This window comes from Tachysurus fulvidraco, chromosome 6 (genome assembly GCF_022655615.1).
Source record: "Tachysurus fulvidraco isolate hzauxx_2018 chromosome 6, HZAU_PFXX_2.0, whole genome shotgun sequence".
Lineage (NCBI taxonomy): Eukaryota > Metazoa > Chordata > Actinopteri > Siluriformes > Bagridae > Tachysurus > Tachysurus fulvidraco.
The window spans coordinates 2,101,904-2,117,794 of NC_062523.1; the positions used below are offsets into that span (position 1 = coordinate 2,101,904).

General features: G+C 44.2%; 1 protein-coding gene across 5 annotated transcripts in view; it reads left to right on the forward strand.

Annotated features, from left to right (window-relative positions):
* Positions 1–12,578, forward strand: part of kansl1l (KAT8 regulatory NSL complex subunit 1-like) — a 30,698-nt gene extending 18,120 nt beyond the window's left edge. For 2 of the 5 annotated variants that reach the window (XM_047814951.1, XM_047814953.1), the window contains 9 exons: positions 1,178–1,297; positions 1,576–1,686; positions 1,829–1,935; positions 2,096–2,217; positions 5,761–5,821; positions 6,070–6,182; positions 9,958–10,054; positions 11,949–12,197; positions 12,290–12,578. In XM_047814951.1, coding sequence (XP_047670907.1) covers positions 1,178–1,297; positions 1,576–1,686; positions 1,829–1,935; positions 2,096–2,217; positions 5,761–5,821; positions 6,070–6,182; positions 9,958–10,054; positions 11,949–12,155 — 938 coding nt within the window. In that variant the 3' untranslated portion in view covers positions 12,156–12,197; positions 12,290–12,578. Of the gene's footprint in view, positions 1–1,177; positions 1,298–1,575; positions 1,687–1,828; positions 1,936–2,095; positions 2,218–5,760; positions 5,822–6,069; positions 6,183–9,957; positions 10,055–11,948; positions 12,214–12,289 lie in introns of all 5 variants that reach the window. The other 3 variants (XR_007140792.1, XR_007140793.1, XM_047814952.1) reach the window with 3 other exon arrangements.
* The last annotated feature ends 3,313 nt before the right edge of the window (positions 12,579–15,891 follow it).

A 15,891-nucleotide genomic window follows, 5' to 3' on the forward strand; every position in this document is an offset into this window, starting at 1 on the left:
ATTCATTCATTCATTCATTCATTCATTCATTCATTCAGTCATTCTCTACCGCTTATCCAAACTTCTCGGGTCACGGCGATCCTGTGCCTATCTCAGGCGTCATCGGGCATCGAGGCAGGATACACCCTGGATGGAGTGCCAACCCATCACAGGGCACACACACACTCTCATTCACTCACACACACACACTACGGACAATTTTCCAGAGATGCCAATCAACCTACCATGCATGTCTTTGGACCGGGGGAGAAAACCGGAGTACCCGGAGGAAACCCCCGAGGCACGGGGAGAACATGCAAACTCCACACACACAAGGCGGAGGCGGGAATCGAACCCCCAACCCTGGAGCTCTGAGGCGAACATGCTAACCACTAAGCCACCAGGTGCTAAACAAATAAATGTAATTGGATTGATTCCCAGGTCCACCAAGTTGCCCCTGACCAAGGCCCTCAAACCTTAATTACTCACCTGTGTAAAAATGAGATAACTAAAAACCCAAGAACTATTTCTTGTCCTTCCTGACAAGTGGGAAATGTTGTATTATGCTTTCACGCTGTAATGGATGTGATGTGAAACACCTTGGTTTGTACTTGCATGATTACGGACTGAAGGAACTATAAAATGTTTAGACCAGATCTCAGCTCTTAAACGTTGCCGCTGTTGTCGTGATCGTTGTCAACGGCAACATCTCAAAGCTATAACCTTACATCATTGTAATATAAAAAAAAATTGCTAGGTTTAAAGGTGACATGAGAGGGTTTTTAAAATGTATGTACAATCTGTAACAGGAAAACTAGTTAGTTACTAGTTAGTAGGTTAGTTACCTAAAATGTATCAGTGCACATTTATAATTATCAATGTAAAATTAAACGTCTCAATAGAAATAAATTGTAATACAAGTCAAATTATGATCGAAGCGCCTTCAAAGCAGTGGATTTGTTTCATGAGCTTGATGAACAAGCTTCATTCATTCATTCATTCATTCAGCCTGGTAAATATGCCGAATGTTTTTCATTCTATCACTCAACCCATTTCTCAGTACATCACAACACTTACATTATACAGAAACTGAATGCTTATCCTGTTATATTACAACCACTACTGTACTTTTACATCAGGATATTTTGCCTGCTGTTTTTTTTTATTGAGTGTATGCTGTTTTTCTCCTGTTCTACAGAGAGCTCAGTGTCCCGAAGCATCCATACTGCTTCCTTCAAAGACGACTGGCTTTGTCAGTCTCAATCCACCATCCTGTCACCCAGCTACACCACGGAGGAACACGAGTCCTCCATATTCAGTAAGAAATAGCACAAGTTACACAAAATTCCTCTGCCATGAAAACTAGTTATTCTCCTAGGACATGGCTTCAACACTGGCGCTGTCACCAAAGCAACGGTACAGTTGTTTCTCAGTAAAACTCACTGTTGCCCAAAGAAAAACGGGTGTTACTCAGTTTATATGCTAATTGTTTTTGATCGGTTTTTGCCTAAAAATGTTGACAGCTCAGGAGTAAAGGGAAAAAATGTGCAAAGGTCATGTTATTCGTTCAATATGAAGGTAAACGTCTTGTCACAGATTGCACTTACGAGCTGGAATCTGCACAGATGCATCGCAATGCAACACCGATTCAGGAGACGCTCACAGCGAAGAGACGCCGCCGAGCGGCTAAACGACAGGCAGTCATCGGTACGGCTCGACCCGTGTTCTGTCATTCGCAGAAACATCGAGCATCACATACATCAGTAATTATGTACTACTGAGTGATCTATGGTGTGTATCATTGATTCAAATGTAAGCTACGATTCTGCTGTATTTTGTTACTCATCAGACATGTGTGCATCCCAGTCCGGTGGCTTGTTTTCTCTCAGTACTGAGGACAGTACAGAGGAAGTGTTAATACCCAACCGCAAAATCCTACAAGAGAAAAAGTCACAGGTACACACACCCTGGTTAATGCTACTACTAATAAACTATACTCCATAGGTATAATAAGGTACCGAATCAGGTGTCAGGTCACATCCATGCTTTTTACTAGTGTGAAGTGATTCAGATGAACAGGAGGAGATGAATGATGTGTGTGGTTTGTTCCTCCCAGATTTCAGTGCGCAGGAGAAACGGTGAAAGTGCCTTCAACATAAACAACATAGTCATCCCAATGTCTATGGCTGCCTCTACCAAACCGGAGAAGCTGGAGTATAAGGACATTACCACACCCAGGTATCTCGGCATACAATATTGTCGAATATACGTGTACAATATTTTATACATCATTCTTAATTCATTCATGTATTGGGGTGGAATCATTCTGGAAGATCTGGAAAATAGCACAGGAAGATAACAAGTAGAGCCAAACCATTAAGAGTAAAATAAAATAAATGCCCTAACACCATAAAAGAGCTTCGTATACATGTGTAGACACCTGCCCATCACACCTAGGGCATTTTTACACCCGGTCACTTCGTGTGTTGTCTCTGATCCGATAGCCGTCTGATTTGTTAAAACTGTTCCATTTACATCAGGCCACATAAACGCGTCTCGGCGAATCGGATATCGATCCGATCTTTCTACTCCCGCCCAAAATGCTAATATATTTTACCTCATTTCCGGGGTAATTGAAATGGAACACGCTTTGGGTTAGGGTTAGGGCTAACCCTAACCCTAACGCTAACCATTTCAGAATGCAATCAAAAAGAAGACGAAAAAACTTCCCTGCGTGTCGTCGGTGTTTGTTTCTGGCGCGATGCGCGACTCGTGAGTCACCTGCGAGTGAAGTACTTCCGTTTGGGAGGAGTATAGCGCTGACGTATGTGGCTCGAACAACCACATTCATTTACACCTGTCCAGTTTCATCTGAAACGCGTCCCAGACCACCTCCTGAAGGGGTTTGTACCATGGGATTTATATCCGTCTCCAAAACGTTTCGGAGGGCATTTAGACCTGGTCTTTTTACCGTCGGATAGCTATCGGATCACAGAAAACGCAGGAAGTGACCGGGTGTAAAAAGCCCCTTATATGTGGGTCTTGTACAAACTGTTGCCACAAAGATGGAAGCATGCAATTGATCAGAATGTGTTTATATGCCGCAACATTAATATGTCTGTTAAATACAACTAAGGTTTTCAAACCTGTCCTATCATGACAATGATATATAAAACAAGCTCCAATAAGAACATGGCAAGACCTCAACCCCACTGAACACCATTGAGGTGCATTGGGATTCTGACCCTACCGTTATCACTACAGCCCTTTTGGTAGAACAAACAAATCCTCACATCCAAGTTTCACGATCTAATAGAAAACCTTTCCAGAAGAGTGTAAATTTGTTATAGTAGCAAACTCCATGTTAGTGCCAATTTAGAATCGGATGCTCAGTAAACACATCCGAGCCCACATACTGTACGTGTTTCCCCTATACAGCGATCCTTTTTCTTTTAAGGTGTCTGTGGGATTGCAGTCGTTATATTCAATATAAACTAAATTAGATTAGAAGACAGTTGTCTTTATCCTGCCTTTCCAGGTGGACAGTTTTTATTAGAGATGCATCAGTAATAATACTGGTAGCAGGTTTCACTCAGATACAAGGCTCAATTAGATGTACTTGTTTTTTTGTTTTTTTGTTGTCGTTGTTTTGATGTGACATAAGCCCAGGGTTCGAATGAATAATTTCACGAATAAATCAAAATGATATATTATCCAATTTATGATGGAATTCAAAGCAAAAAGAACCACAAACTGTGCTGAAAAAAAATCTTTCTACAATACTAGAAACCAAATTGAAGTATAGATGTGCAAATGAAAATATAAATGAGTACTTGTAAACAATGTAAGAATAGGGTTTGTTCTGTGTATGTTAGGTGTTCATCAGATGGATTGCCTGTGGGAAGAAACTGTTCGTATGTCTGGTCGTTCTGGAGCTCAGGGCTCTGTAGCGTCGACCAGATGGCAACAGTTCAAAGAGGGAGTGTGCTGGATGTGAGGGGTCCAGAGTGAGGGAGTGTGCTGGATGTGAGGGGTCCAGAGTGAGGGAGTGTGCTGGATGTGAGGGGTCCAGAGTGAGGGAGTGTGCTGGATGTGAGGGATCCTGAGTGAGTGTGTGTGCTGGATGTGAGGGATCCTGAGTGAGTGTGTGTGCTGGATGTGAGGGGTCCAGAGTGAGGGAGTGTGCTGGATGTGAGGGGTCCAGAGTGAGGGAGTGTGCTGGATGTGAGGGATCCTGAGTGAGTGTGTGTGCTGGATGTGAGGGATCCTGAGTGAGTGTGTGTGCTGGATGTGAGGGGTCCAGAGTGAGTGTGCTGGATGTGAGGGATCCTGAGTGAGGGAGTGTGCTGGATGTGAGGGGTCCGGAGTGAGGGAGTGTGCTGGATGTGAGGGGTCCAGAGTGAGGGAGTGTGCTGGATGTGAGGGGTCCAGAGTGAGGGAGTGTGCTGGATGTGAGGGATCCTGAGTGAGTGTGTGTGCTGGATGTGAGGGGTCCAGAGTGAGTGTGCTGGATGTGAGGGATCCTGAGTGAGGGAGTGTGCTGGATGTGAGGAGTCCGGAGTGAGGGAGTGTGCTGGATGTGAGGGGTCCTGAGTGAGTGAGTGTGCTGGATGTGAGGGGTCCAGAGTGAGGGAGTGTGCTGGATGTGAGGGGTCCAGAGTGAGGGAGTGTGCTGGATGTGAGGGGTCCAGAGTGAGGGAGTGTGCTGGATGTGAGGGGTCCAGAGTGAGGGAGTGTGCTGGATGTGAGGGGTCCAGAGTGAGGGAGTGTGCTGGATGTGAGGGATCCTGAGTGAGTGTGTGTGCTGGATGTGAGGGATCCTGAGTGAGTGTGTGTGCTGGATGTGAGGGGTCCAGAGTGAGGGAGTGTGCTAGATGTGAGGGAATTACATCAGAACACCACCTTTCATTGATGTAAAAACACGTCCCGCTGCCGCGCGATTTCAACGTTGATTCTGCATCGCGGTCCGCTCCGAAGAGCTGAAAGCCCGGCAGACTTAACCCGCTGTCCGGAACGGTGTCGTTCAGTCAGGTTTCCGTGAGGCAGACAGCAGCAGAGTTCAGAGTTCGAAAAATCCTTATTTTTCCGGGTGAGCAGAAGGAGTTCGTCCATTTTGTTGGGTAGAGAGCGGATATTCGCCAGGTGGATGCTTGGCAGCGGTGTTCTTAAACCGCACTGAGTTTCACTAGCGCACCGGCGCGTTATCTCCGTCTGCGCTTCTTGAAGCTCTCAAACAGTGCAGCCACTCCGCCAACTACAATATGCGGCAAAATGTCAGAATACTCAAAAACCCGTAAAAGGTCTTGTGGTGTGTGCTGCCGAATGTTCAGCAGTTCATCTCTGGTGAAGCTGACCGGATTTTCTTGACAAAGAGCAGGAAAAACTAACAAAAACAGAGTAAACACTGAAGAGCTAAGCACTGAGGCTGCCATCTGCGGCGCCATCTTGCCATCAAAATAACATAAGATAAAAGTATTGAATACTGAGTACTTCACGCCAATGCCATAACACAAGTGTATACAACATACAGCCTTATAGAAGTGCTTATCTGGAATGAAACGAACCCCAATTTACTGTAACCTTACACATACTAAGCTAACAAATATAGCTAGCTAAATCACTTCATTTCATTAAAGAGCAGCGCTTAAACACATGTGTGCATTTAACGGTTATTATTAGAACTGAAAGAACAACAAGAATAGCATCTATGCTGTAAAGTGTGAAGAATATTATTAAGGTAAATGTGTGTTTTTATGATGGTTATCTTTTGTGTTCTTTCAGCTGGAGGATACTACAGCTTTCCCCACTCATAAAAAAAGAGGAGGAGAAAGACATCAATATGGTACATGTAGTTCTGTACACGCTAACATTTAGATCCCTGCGATAGATACCGTGTTTATAAATTCACGGTTACAGGATAGAAACGATGATCGTAAAATTGTTGCATGTTTTAGATGAACAACTATGTTAAGAAAAAAAAAAATAGAGATTTTCCGGAGAGGAATCGTACATGTGAAAAAAAAATGTAATCGATGTTGTTTGCTCTTAACCTTCAGGTGAATTGTATCTTCTTCTTTTCCCTTCTCGCAGGTGGAGTCGCTATCAGATGAGGTGTTTAGTCAGCGACACCAGATCTATGAACACAGAGAGAAAGTCTGCTGGAGTTCCTGGGAAAAGAACAGGAGATCCATATATAGTACTAGGTAAGAGTGTGTGTGTGCGTGTGTGTGTGCGTGTGTGTCTCTGTGTGTGTATATTTATGTGTATGTGTGTATATGTGTGTGTATATTTGTGTGTATATGCGTGTGTGTGTTTGTGTGTAGGTGTGTGTATATTTATGTGTATATGTGTGTGTGTGTTTGTGTATATATGTTTGTGTGTGTGTGTGAATATGTGTGTGTGTGTGTATATGTGTGTGTAAATTTGTGTGTGTGTGTGTGTGTGTGTGTGTCTGTGAATGTGTGTGTATATTTGTGTGAATGTGGGTGTATATTTGTGTGTGTGTGTATGTTTGTGTGTGTTTGTGTATGTGTATGAATGTGTGTGTGTGTGTGTGTATATGTGTGTATGTATGTGTGTGTAAATTTATGTGTGTGTGTGTGTGTGTGTGTATATTTGTGTGTGTGTGTGTGTGTATATTTGTGTGTGTATATTTGTGTGAATGTGGGTGTATATTTGTGTGTGTGTGTGTGTGTGTGTGTGTGTGTGTGTGTGTGTGTGTGTGTATATGTATGTATGTGTGTGTAAATTTATGCATGTGTGTATATTTGTGTGTATATTTGTGTGTGTGTGTGTGTGTGTGTGTGTGTATGTGTATGTATGTGTGTGTAAATTTATGCATGTGTGTATATTTGTGTATATATTTGTGTGTATATTTGTGTGTGTGTGTGTGTGTGTGTTTGTGTGTGTGTGCTTAAATCAAAACACAGAGCAACTGAGAGTACTTTCTTGTGCTCTATCCCCAGAACACATTTAGATTAGATTTGCTGCTGCTACATTTTGTCTCCTGAACAATCAAAACAAAAAAACAAACATGTAGTAAGTGTTGGTAAAAAAAGATGAGTCTATTGAGTGAATATGAAGAAATGTACATTTCAAATCAAATCAAATCAAATAGTATTTGTCACATACACTTACATCCAGGGTACGATATGCAGTGAAATGCTTTATGCAAATGTCCGGTATAAGAATAAAGAATATCAAAAAAGTATAAAGAAGCAAAAAAATAAAATGAGAATAAAACAATAAGACAGTATAGACTATATAAGAAAACTATATAAAAAAAACTATATAAAAATATGTAATATGTGGAGAATATGAAATAAAGTAAATACATATACATAAATAAATATGTATGGTGTTTAAAGATTGCCCTTAAAGTGTCCATGTGCAGTATGGAGTGTAAATAGTGTATAAAGTGGCACTGTACTGTGCAAGTCTAGAGTTAAAGTGACAGTGACAGTCCAGAATTAAAGTGTCCGTGCAAAAAAAATGGGGGTGTGGGGGGGTGTGCATAGAACAGTGGGGATGGAGAGAGAGGTCCAGGACTAGATCCTGGGTGTCTCCTGGTTTAAGATCCAAATGGCCTGCAGGAAGAAGCTTCCATTGTTGGGATGCTGACATTCTTTACAATCTTCCTGGATCTGGTCCTGCACCACGTGCTGTAGATGTCCTGCAGGTCAGGGAGCTCAGTGTGGATGGTACGTTCAGCTGACCGCACCACCCTCTGGAGGACTCACCTGTCCTGCATGGTGCTGTTCCTGAACCAGGAAGTGATGCTACCCGTCAGGACGCTCTCAATGGTGCAGGTGTAGAAAGTCTTTAGCACCTGAGAGGGTAGTTTGAAGTCCCTTAAGCGTCTCAGATGGTACAGACGCTGCCAGGCCTTCTTCACCAGGGTGTTGTTGTGACAGGACCAAGACAGGTCCTGTGTGATGTGAACACCTAGGTACCAGAAACTGTCCACTCTCTCCACTGGGGTCCCGTTGATGTTTAGCGGTTGGTATGACCGCTCCTGCTTTGTGCTGAAGTCCACTATCAACTCTTTAGTCTTGCTGACGTTCAGGAGAAGACTTTTCTCCTGGCACCATCTCTCCAAGTTTTTAGTCTCCTGCAGGTAGGCTGTCTCGTCGTCGTCGGAGATCAGGCCCACAACTACAGTGTCGACAGCAAACTTGATGATGGTGGTGGAGTTGGAAGTCGCCACACAGTCATTTCTATGACGTTGGACTATTGCCAGAGATACACGGCTTTTGTGTTCCTGGGACAGACACTATTCTGTCTCTAAAGCTACAGTGAAGACACAATAAAAAATATTTCTTTACAATAAATAAATGTAGAAATTCTAGTCATTGTGATACGGAGCTTAACAGTCACCTCACAAGTGCAGATGATGTGCGGTGATGGCTCTGGTTATCCAAAAGGGAATCCTTGTGTGAACAGCGTGTGACCAGCGTGTGAACAGCGTGTGAACAGCGTGTGAACAGCGTGTGACCAGCGTGTGAACAGCGTGTGACCAGCGTGTGACCAGCGTGTGACCAGCGTGTGAACAGCGTGTGAACGGTGTGTGACCAGCGTGTGAACAGCGTGTGACCAGCGTGTGAACAGCGTGTGACCAGCGTGTGAACAGCGTGTGACCAGCGTGTGAACAGCGTGTGAACAGCGTGTGAACAGCGTGTGAACAGCGTGTGACCAGCGTGTGAACGGTGTGTGAACGGCGTGTGACCAGCGTGTGAACAGCGTGTGAACGGTGTGTGAACAGTGTGTGTGAACGGCGTGTGACCGGCGTGTGAACGGCGTGTGAACAGCGTGTGAACAGCATGTGACCAGCGTGTGACCAGCGTGTGACCAGCGTGTGAACAGCGTGTGACCAGCGTGTGACCAGCGTGTGAACAGCGTGTGACCAGCGTGTGACCAGCGTGTGACCAGCGTGTGAACAGCGTGTGACCAGCGTGTGACCAGAGTCTGAACAGCGTGTGACTGGCGTGTGACCAGAGTGTGAACGGCGTGTGAACAGCGTGTGAAAAGCGTGTGACCAGCGTGTGACCAGCGTGTGACCAGCGTGTGAACAGCGTGTGAACAGCGTGTGACCAGCGTGTGACCAGCGTGTGAACAGCGTGTGAACAGCGTGTGACCAGCGTGTGAACAGCGTGTGAACAGCGTGTGACCAGCGTGTGACCAGCGTGTGACCAGCGTGTGAACAGCGTGTGACCAGCGTGTGAACAGCGTGTGACCAGCGTGTGAACAGCGTGTGACCAGCGTGTGACCAGCGTGTGACCAGCGTGTGAACAGCGTGTGACCAGCGTGTGAACAGCGTGTGACCAGCGTGTGAACAGCGTGTGACCAGCGTGTGACCAGCGTGTGACCAGCGTGTGAACAGCGTGTGAACAGCGTGTGAACAGCGTGTGACCAGCGTGTGACCAGCGTGTGACCAGCGTGTGAACAGCGTGTGAACAGCGTGTGACCAGCGTGTGACCAGCGTGTGAACAGCGTGTGACCAGCATGTGACCAGCGTGTGACCAGCGTGTGAACAGCGTGTGACCAGCGTGTGACCAGCGTGTGAACAGCGTGTGACCAGCATGTGACCAGCATGTGAACAGCGTGTGAACAGCGTGTGAACAGCGTGTGAACAGTGTGCGCTTTATATATTCACACTCTGTGGGTTGTGTAGAAAGGGACCTCGGGTTCAAATATTGCAATTGCATCAGATGTGTAATCAATGCTGATTTCCACATTTTCCAATTGTGATGCCTGTAAAATACTTTAAAGTCAGGTACCAGAAGGTCCCATGGGACAAGGATGCTCTAATTTTCAGCCTTAGTGCCTGACAGATAATGAACATGACTTTCAGCATGATTTGTTTTGATGTTTTTTTCTTTATATACTGTAAAGCATTTGCACCATACTTTTTGCACCATTTGCACCATACGTTTTTCCTTTTCCTAATGTCTGTGTCCTCGTGTCCACTCCGTCACGCAGGTCTCCCAGCAGCACGGACGTATCCTCTGATTGCGATTCGATGTCATGGATGTGCAGCGGACTCACAGACACAGAGGACAACATGGAAGAAAGAAAAGTGAGAACAATTACGGCGTGAACCATACTGTGGTTTTATACAGTGAAAAAAATGCGAATGAATATTAGTTGTAGGAATAGGACACTGTGTGTGTCCCTGTGTGTGTGTGTGTGTGTGTGTGTGTGTGTGTGTGTGTGTGTGTGTGTGTGTGTGTGTGTGTGTGTCTGAAGCTCTCTTCAGCAGCACGTGGATGATTATGTTGCATTTGTCTGACAAATTGGATTGATTGCCCTGAGCCTGATGTCCACACACACACACACACACACACACACACACACACACACACACACACACACACACACACACACACACAGAGCCCCACACACACCTGCACCCTCTGTAGTGTTAGATCTATTTTTACATCTCCTTTATCTCTGTTGTGCAGTAGTAAATGTCAAAAGGTGATGGCTTCTCTCCACACCATTTCACTTTCTCTCTCATACTCTTACACACACACACACACACACACACACACACACTCACAATCTCACTCTCTAAATGGCATGAAAGACAGCACAGGCACACAGCTTATGGCACAAACACCTCGATTTACTGCACTGTCTGAGAGCTTCAGGGTGAAATGTGTAGGGAATACAAGCAACTGTATCATAATTAAAATGATTATAATAATCATTGTTAGTTATCACTAACTTTAGCAAGCTCTCTTGTTGCTAACGGGACTCTCTACTGTCCTCTGGCAATTTTAAGTTTACTACTGTAGAACAGAACTACGAGCCACTTAAGCCTTTAACTGTAAAAGTGTAGTAAAAGTTGCTATGTATGAGCTTCATGTGCTCTGACAGAGTGAGCGAAAGGAGCAAAATCGTCATATATCTAACATCCATATATCTATAAGTACTGCATCATCAGAACTGTCAGTCATCACATCATCCGTATACGTCACACACACTACTGCTGCTGCAGATTGTACAGAAAGCATAATACTGCACAATACCATGCACTTCTCATACTGTCTGCATTGTCTTGTATAGTATAGTGTTGGGGAGGCACGGTGTCTTAGCGGTTAGCATGTTCGCCTCACACCTACAGGGTCGGGGGTTCGAATCCCGCCTCCGCCTTGTGTGTGTGGAGTTTGCATGTTCTCCCCGTGCCTCTGGGGTTTCCTCCGGGTACTCCGGTTTCCTCCCCCGGTCCAAAGACATGCATGGTAGGTTAATTGGCATCTCTGGAAAATTGTCTGTAGTGTGTGAGTGTGTGAGTGAATGAGAGTGTGTGTGTGCCCTGCGACGGGTCGGCACTCCGTCCAGGGTGTATCCTGCCTCGATGCCCGATGACGCCTGAGATAGGCACAGGCTCCCCGTGACCCGAGAAGTCAGGATAAGCGGTAGAAGATGAGAGAGAGAGTTTAGTGTTATTTAAGTCTGTACTTTTGTGCATCACAAACAGCTGGAACCAAATCCCTTGTGTGTGCCAACACACTTGGCCAATAAACCTGGTTCTGGTTCCGGTTCTGATTCTGGTTCTGATTCTCTTTTCATTACACTGTGTAACTGCGTGAGTTATACACGGTTGAAATGACAATACAAGCGTCTTGACTTGATTTGACACGTACAGTATACAGGACAACACTACATGCTTTATAAAGTCCTAAAAGATCGTCCAGTTGTTTGTGACCAAAAACATTAATATACACCGACATCCTGTACGCTAACAAAAAATCATTTTAATGCAGATTATAATTAGAAATACACCATTTTTATATCTGACCGGTTATTAACACTAAGCCGCAGATTAACAGTGAAAATATCAGCCATGTTTTGTTAACTGGTTCCAGCTGGACATCTCTGGCCTTCTCCCTAACTAAGGTGCAACCAGTTAGCTCTAATTGCATGATAGTCTCTGCATCACACACTTGTTTCTCATGTCCACGTAGCCTCAGCCACCTTGGGAGAGACGCCTGTTCCCGCTGTCTGAGAGCGACGAGGAAGCTCTGAGCTGTGACGAAGGTGAAGCACTCGAGGCGGTGGTTACATTCTGGTCAAATAACGAGCAGACGGATTCCAGTTTGTCAGAGAGCAGCTGTCATAGCGTCTCCTCTCTCGGCTATGCTTACACACCTCCCCCTGCAGGACACAGATAGAACAACAAGCACAGAGGGACTTCAACCCCCTTAATCACACAAGTACGTCAATCAAACGGTACGGCATTTATTTTTGACCTCTGTGCACTTTGTTGCTATGGAATAAATTTGTGAATTCATTTTTGTTCACACAGACAGAAGTCCGAGCAGAGTACCAGAGCAGAGGGCTACGAAGCAGGAAGTGACATCACAGCGAAGCATCATTGCTGATCGATGCTTTTTATCTCACCTCTCCGTCACAGAGTTTTAACACTGTTTTATTAACACTCACGGGTTACTAGTTTTTAAACATATTTAAATGTAACGTAATGTAGAACATTACGTAGTAGGCCGTCCCCAGGTTTTAGCTTTAACATTGGTTTATATTTTTTTATTTAAGAAATAGCAGACTGTACAGTAAAACAACATATGTCATAAAATGAAGCAGACTCATCATTGGAGAAAACCGCACACACACACACACACACACACACACACACACACACACACACACACATGCTTGCACATTTACTGCTCTGCGGTAACAGTTTGGAGAAGAAACAGCAGTAACAGCAGATACTCAGCTCTGTAGTGTAAGAACTGTAATATATTATGTACTCAGATCTGATTGGGCAGAAGGGATGCTTTTTTTTGGACGGCTGCTCGGTCTGAGGTGCTGAAACTTTTAACGGTTCACGTTTCCCAGCTCAGGAAGGTCTTCAAGACATTTTCACACATGCAGAAACCGGAGATTGTCCATTTTGACGAGAACTGAGAATTGATAAATGGTTAAACATCTCCCTCTGGTATGTTTCAGTATAGTGGCAAGAAGAAAATCTTAAATACTAGTCGTGCCATCTACTGATTATCTATTATAGTTATTACTATAGCAACCAGTAGGACTGCTCCTTAGTACTGCTTAGTGACTTTATAGTACAGAGAGAGAGAGAGAGAGAGAGAGAGAGAGAGAGAGAGAGAGAGAGAGAGAGAGAGAGAATAAGAGAGACAGAGAGTAAGAGAGAGAATGACAGAGAGAGAGAAAATGAGAGAGAGAGAATGACAGAGAGAGAGAGAGAGAGAGAGAATGAGAGAGACAGAGAGTAAGAGAGAGAAAATGAGACAGAGAGAGAATGACAGAGAGAGAGAGAGAGAATGAAAGACAGAGAGAGAGAATGAGAGAGAAAGAGAGGGGCTGAGAGAGAGAGAATGAGATAGAGAGAGACAGAGGGGCTGAGAGACAGACAGACAGAGAGAGGGGGGGTGAGAGACAGAGACAGACAGACAGAGAGAGGGGGGGTGAGAGACAGACAGACAGACAGAGAGAGGGGGGGTGAGAGACAGACAGACAGACAGACAGAGAGGGGCTGAGAGAGACAGAGGCAGACAGAATGAGAGCGGCTGAGAGAGAGAGACAGACAGAACGAGAGCGGCTGAGAGACAGAGACAGACAGACAGAACGAGAGCGGCTGAGAGACAGAGACAGACAGACAGAACGAGAGCGGCTGAGAGAGAGAGAGACAGAACGAGAGCGGCTGAGAGACAGAGACAGACAGACAGAACGAGAGCGGCTGAGAGAGAGAGAGACAGAACGAGAGCGGCTGAGAGACAGAGACAGACAGACAGAACGAGAGCGGCTGAGAGACAGAGACAGACAGACAGAACGAGAGCGGCTGAGAGACAGAGACAGAGAGACAGAACGAGAGCGGCTGACAGACAGAGACAGAGAGACAGAACGGGAGCGGCTGAGAGACAGAGACAGACAGACAGAACGAGAGCGGCTGACAGACAGAGACAGAACGAGAGCGGCTGAGAGAGACAGAGACAGAACGAGAGCGGCTGAGAGAGACAGAGACAGAACGAGAGCGGCTGAGAGAGAGAGACAGACAGACAGAACGAGAGCGGCTGAGAGAGACAGACAGACAGACAGAACGAGAGCGGCTGAGAGAGAGAGAGACAGAACGAGAGAGGCTGAGAGAGAGAGAGACAGAACGAGAGCGGCTGAGAGAGAGAGAGACAGAACGAGAGAGGCTGATGACTGATTGACAATTTAGCTCAGCTATAACATAAATAAGAACAGGAACTAACTTCTCTCTTAGATCTTCCACAGCATTAAATATCCATAAAGATATTTTGCTTCATGAAGATTTCAGACCTTCAGTGAAAAGACGCATCGACCCTGTGAAGGTCCTGAAGGTATCTAGAGATGAACTTTTGTACTATATTTCTTATGATATTATTCAGTAAAGCTGCTTTGAGACAATGTCAATTGTTAAAGGCGATATACAAATAAATTTGAATCGAATCGAATTGAATTGAATATATCAATTAATTCAAATAAAAATAATATAAATAAATAAATAAACACAAAGTTGACAAAACAGATTGTTCTATAGACCATAAACAACAATAACAACAACAACAACAACAATAACAATAATAATAATAATAATAATAATAATAATAATAATAATAATAATAATAATAATAATACACTTTTTTGGTAGATTTTGTTCTTCTGTTCTTGGGTAAATGTGTTTATGTTCAGTGGCCACATGTCAGTGCTGCAGAGTCACATATAAACACAACCTCACCTGCCACATCAAGGCAGCGGCTCAATACATAAAAAATAGAGCTAAATCTTAAATATGTATGTACAGTATGTATAAATGGTATACTATATTTAATGTGAGTAAATATATCAATTATTAACTTTTTATTTTGCTTTTTTGTATGTTGAAGATGTGCAAAATTTACAGAGGAAAAATCTCTTAAATCTGGTTTGTGGCCATGGAGCTGCTGGAAATATGTGTTGGTGCAGCTGGTGGTGTGTGTGTGTGTGTGTGTGTGTGTGTGTGTGTGTGTGTGTGTGTGTGTGTGTGTGTGTGTGTGTGTGTGTGTGTGTGTGTGTGTGTGTGAGGAATGAATGAACATGTAAGAGGTCTGGCTGCATGCTTTACTCAGTGATGTCATGAGAATGTTTATGGGAAATGAGATTAGGTTACTGTTGTGAAGCTTTATCTTTACATCTCTACAGGAAATGGTGATGTGGGAAAGATAGAGGGCTGCCTTCCTCCACACATTTGTGTGTGTGTGTGTGTGTATGTGTGTGTGTGTGTGTGTGTGTGTGTGTGTGTGTGTGTGTGTGTGTGTGTGTGTGTGTGTGTGTGGACAGCTGAAAATGTTTCATGTTCCAAACACACTCCTAAATCTCTGTGTTCTCTCGATTCTTTTCAACCAGATAAAGATTTTCAGGGTTATTTCAGGTTTCAGGGGCAGTTTTCTGCTCTCCACTCATCTACTTGTCCTCACTCTTGAAGGCTCTTAATTCCACCTTAAAATAGAAAAGAAAAGTAATCCCCATTAATCTCGTCGCATCCGGCTTGTCGGAATTTGTAATGAAATTTGCAACCTAGTTTAGTTTAGTTCATCTTTCTCTCCTAGATGAGCTAAGAATCTCCTGTATCTGTGCACGGTGCGGCCGCATTGCATTCTGGTTCTCTGCACACACAGACATCTCCAGTAGTTTACTGTTAGATTTATAATTAATTTAAAGCTCAGTTTGACATCACTGGAAAATAGTTAGTAGTAAAAGAAGCACTTGTATTTTTTTGACGAGTTAACCATGAATTTAGACTGTAATCTGAATAATAAACAACCAACAATTTAATACCAGCTAGAGTTCAATCTAAACCTTTAATGGGCTTCAGGGAGCATTTTTTCTTTAAGACCTTTATAATGTTAGATGAGCTTTTGGTGA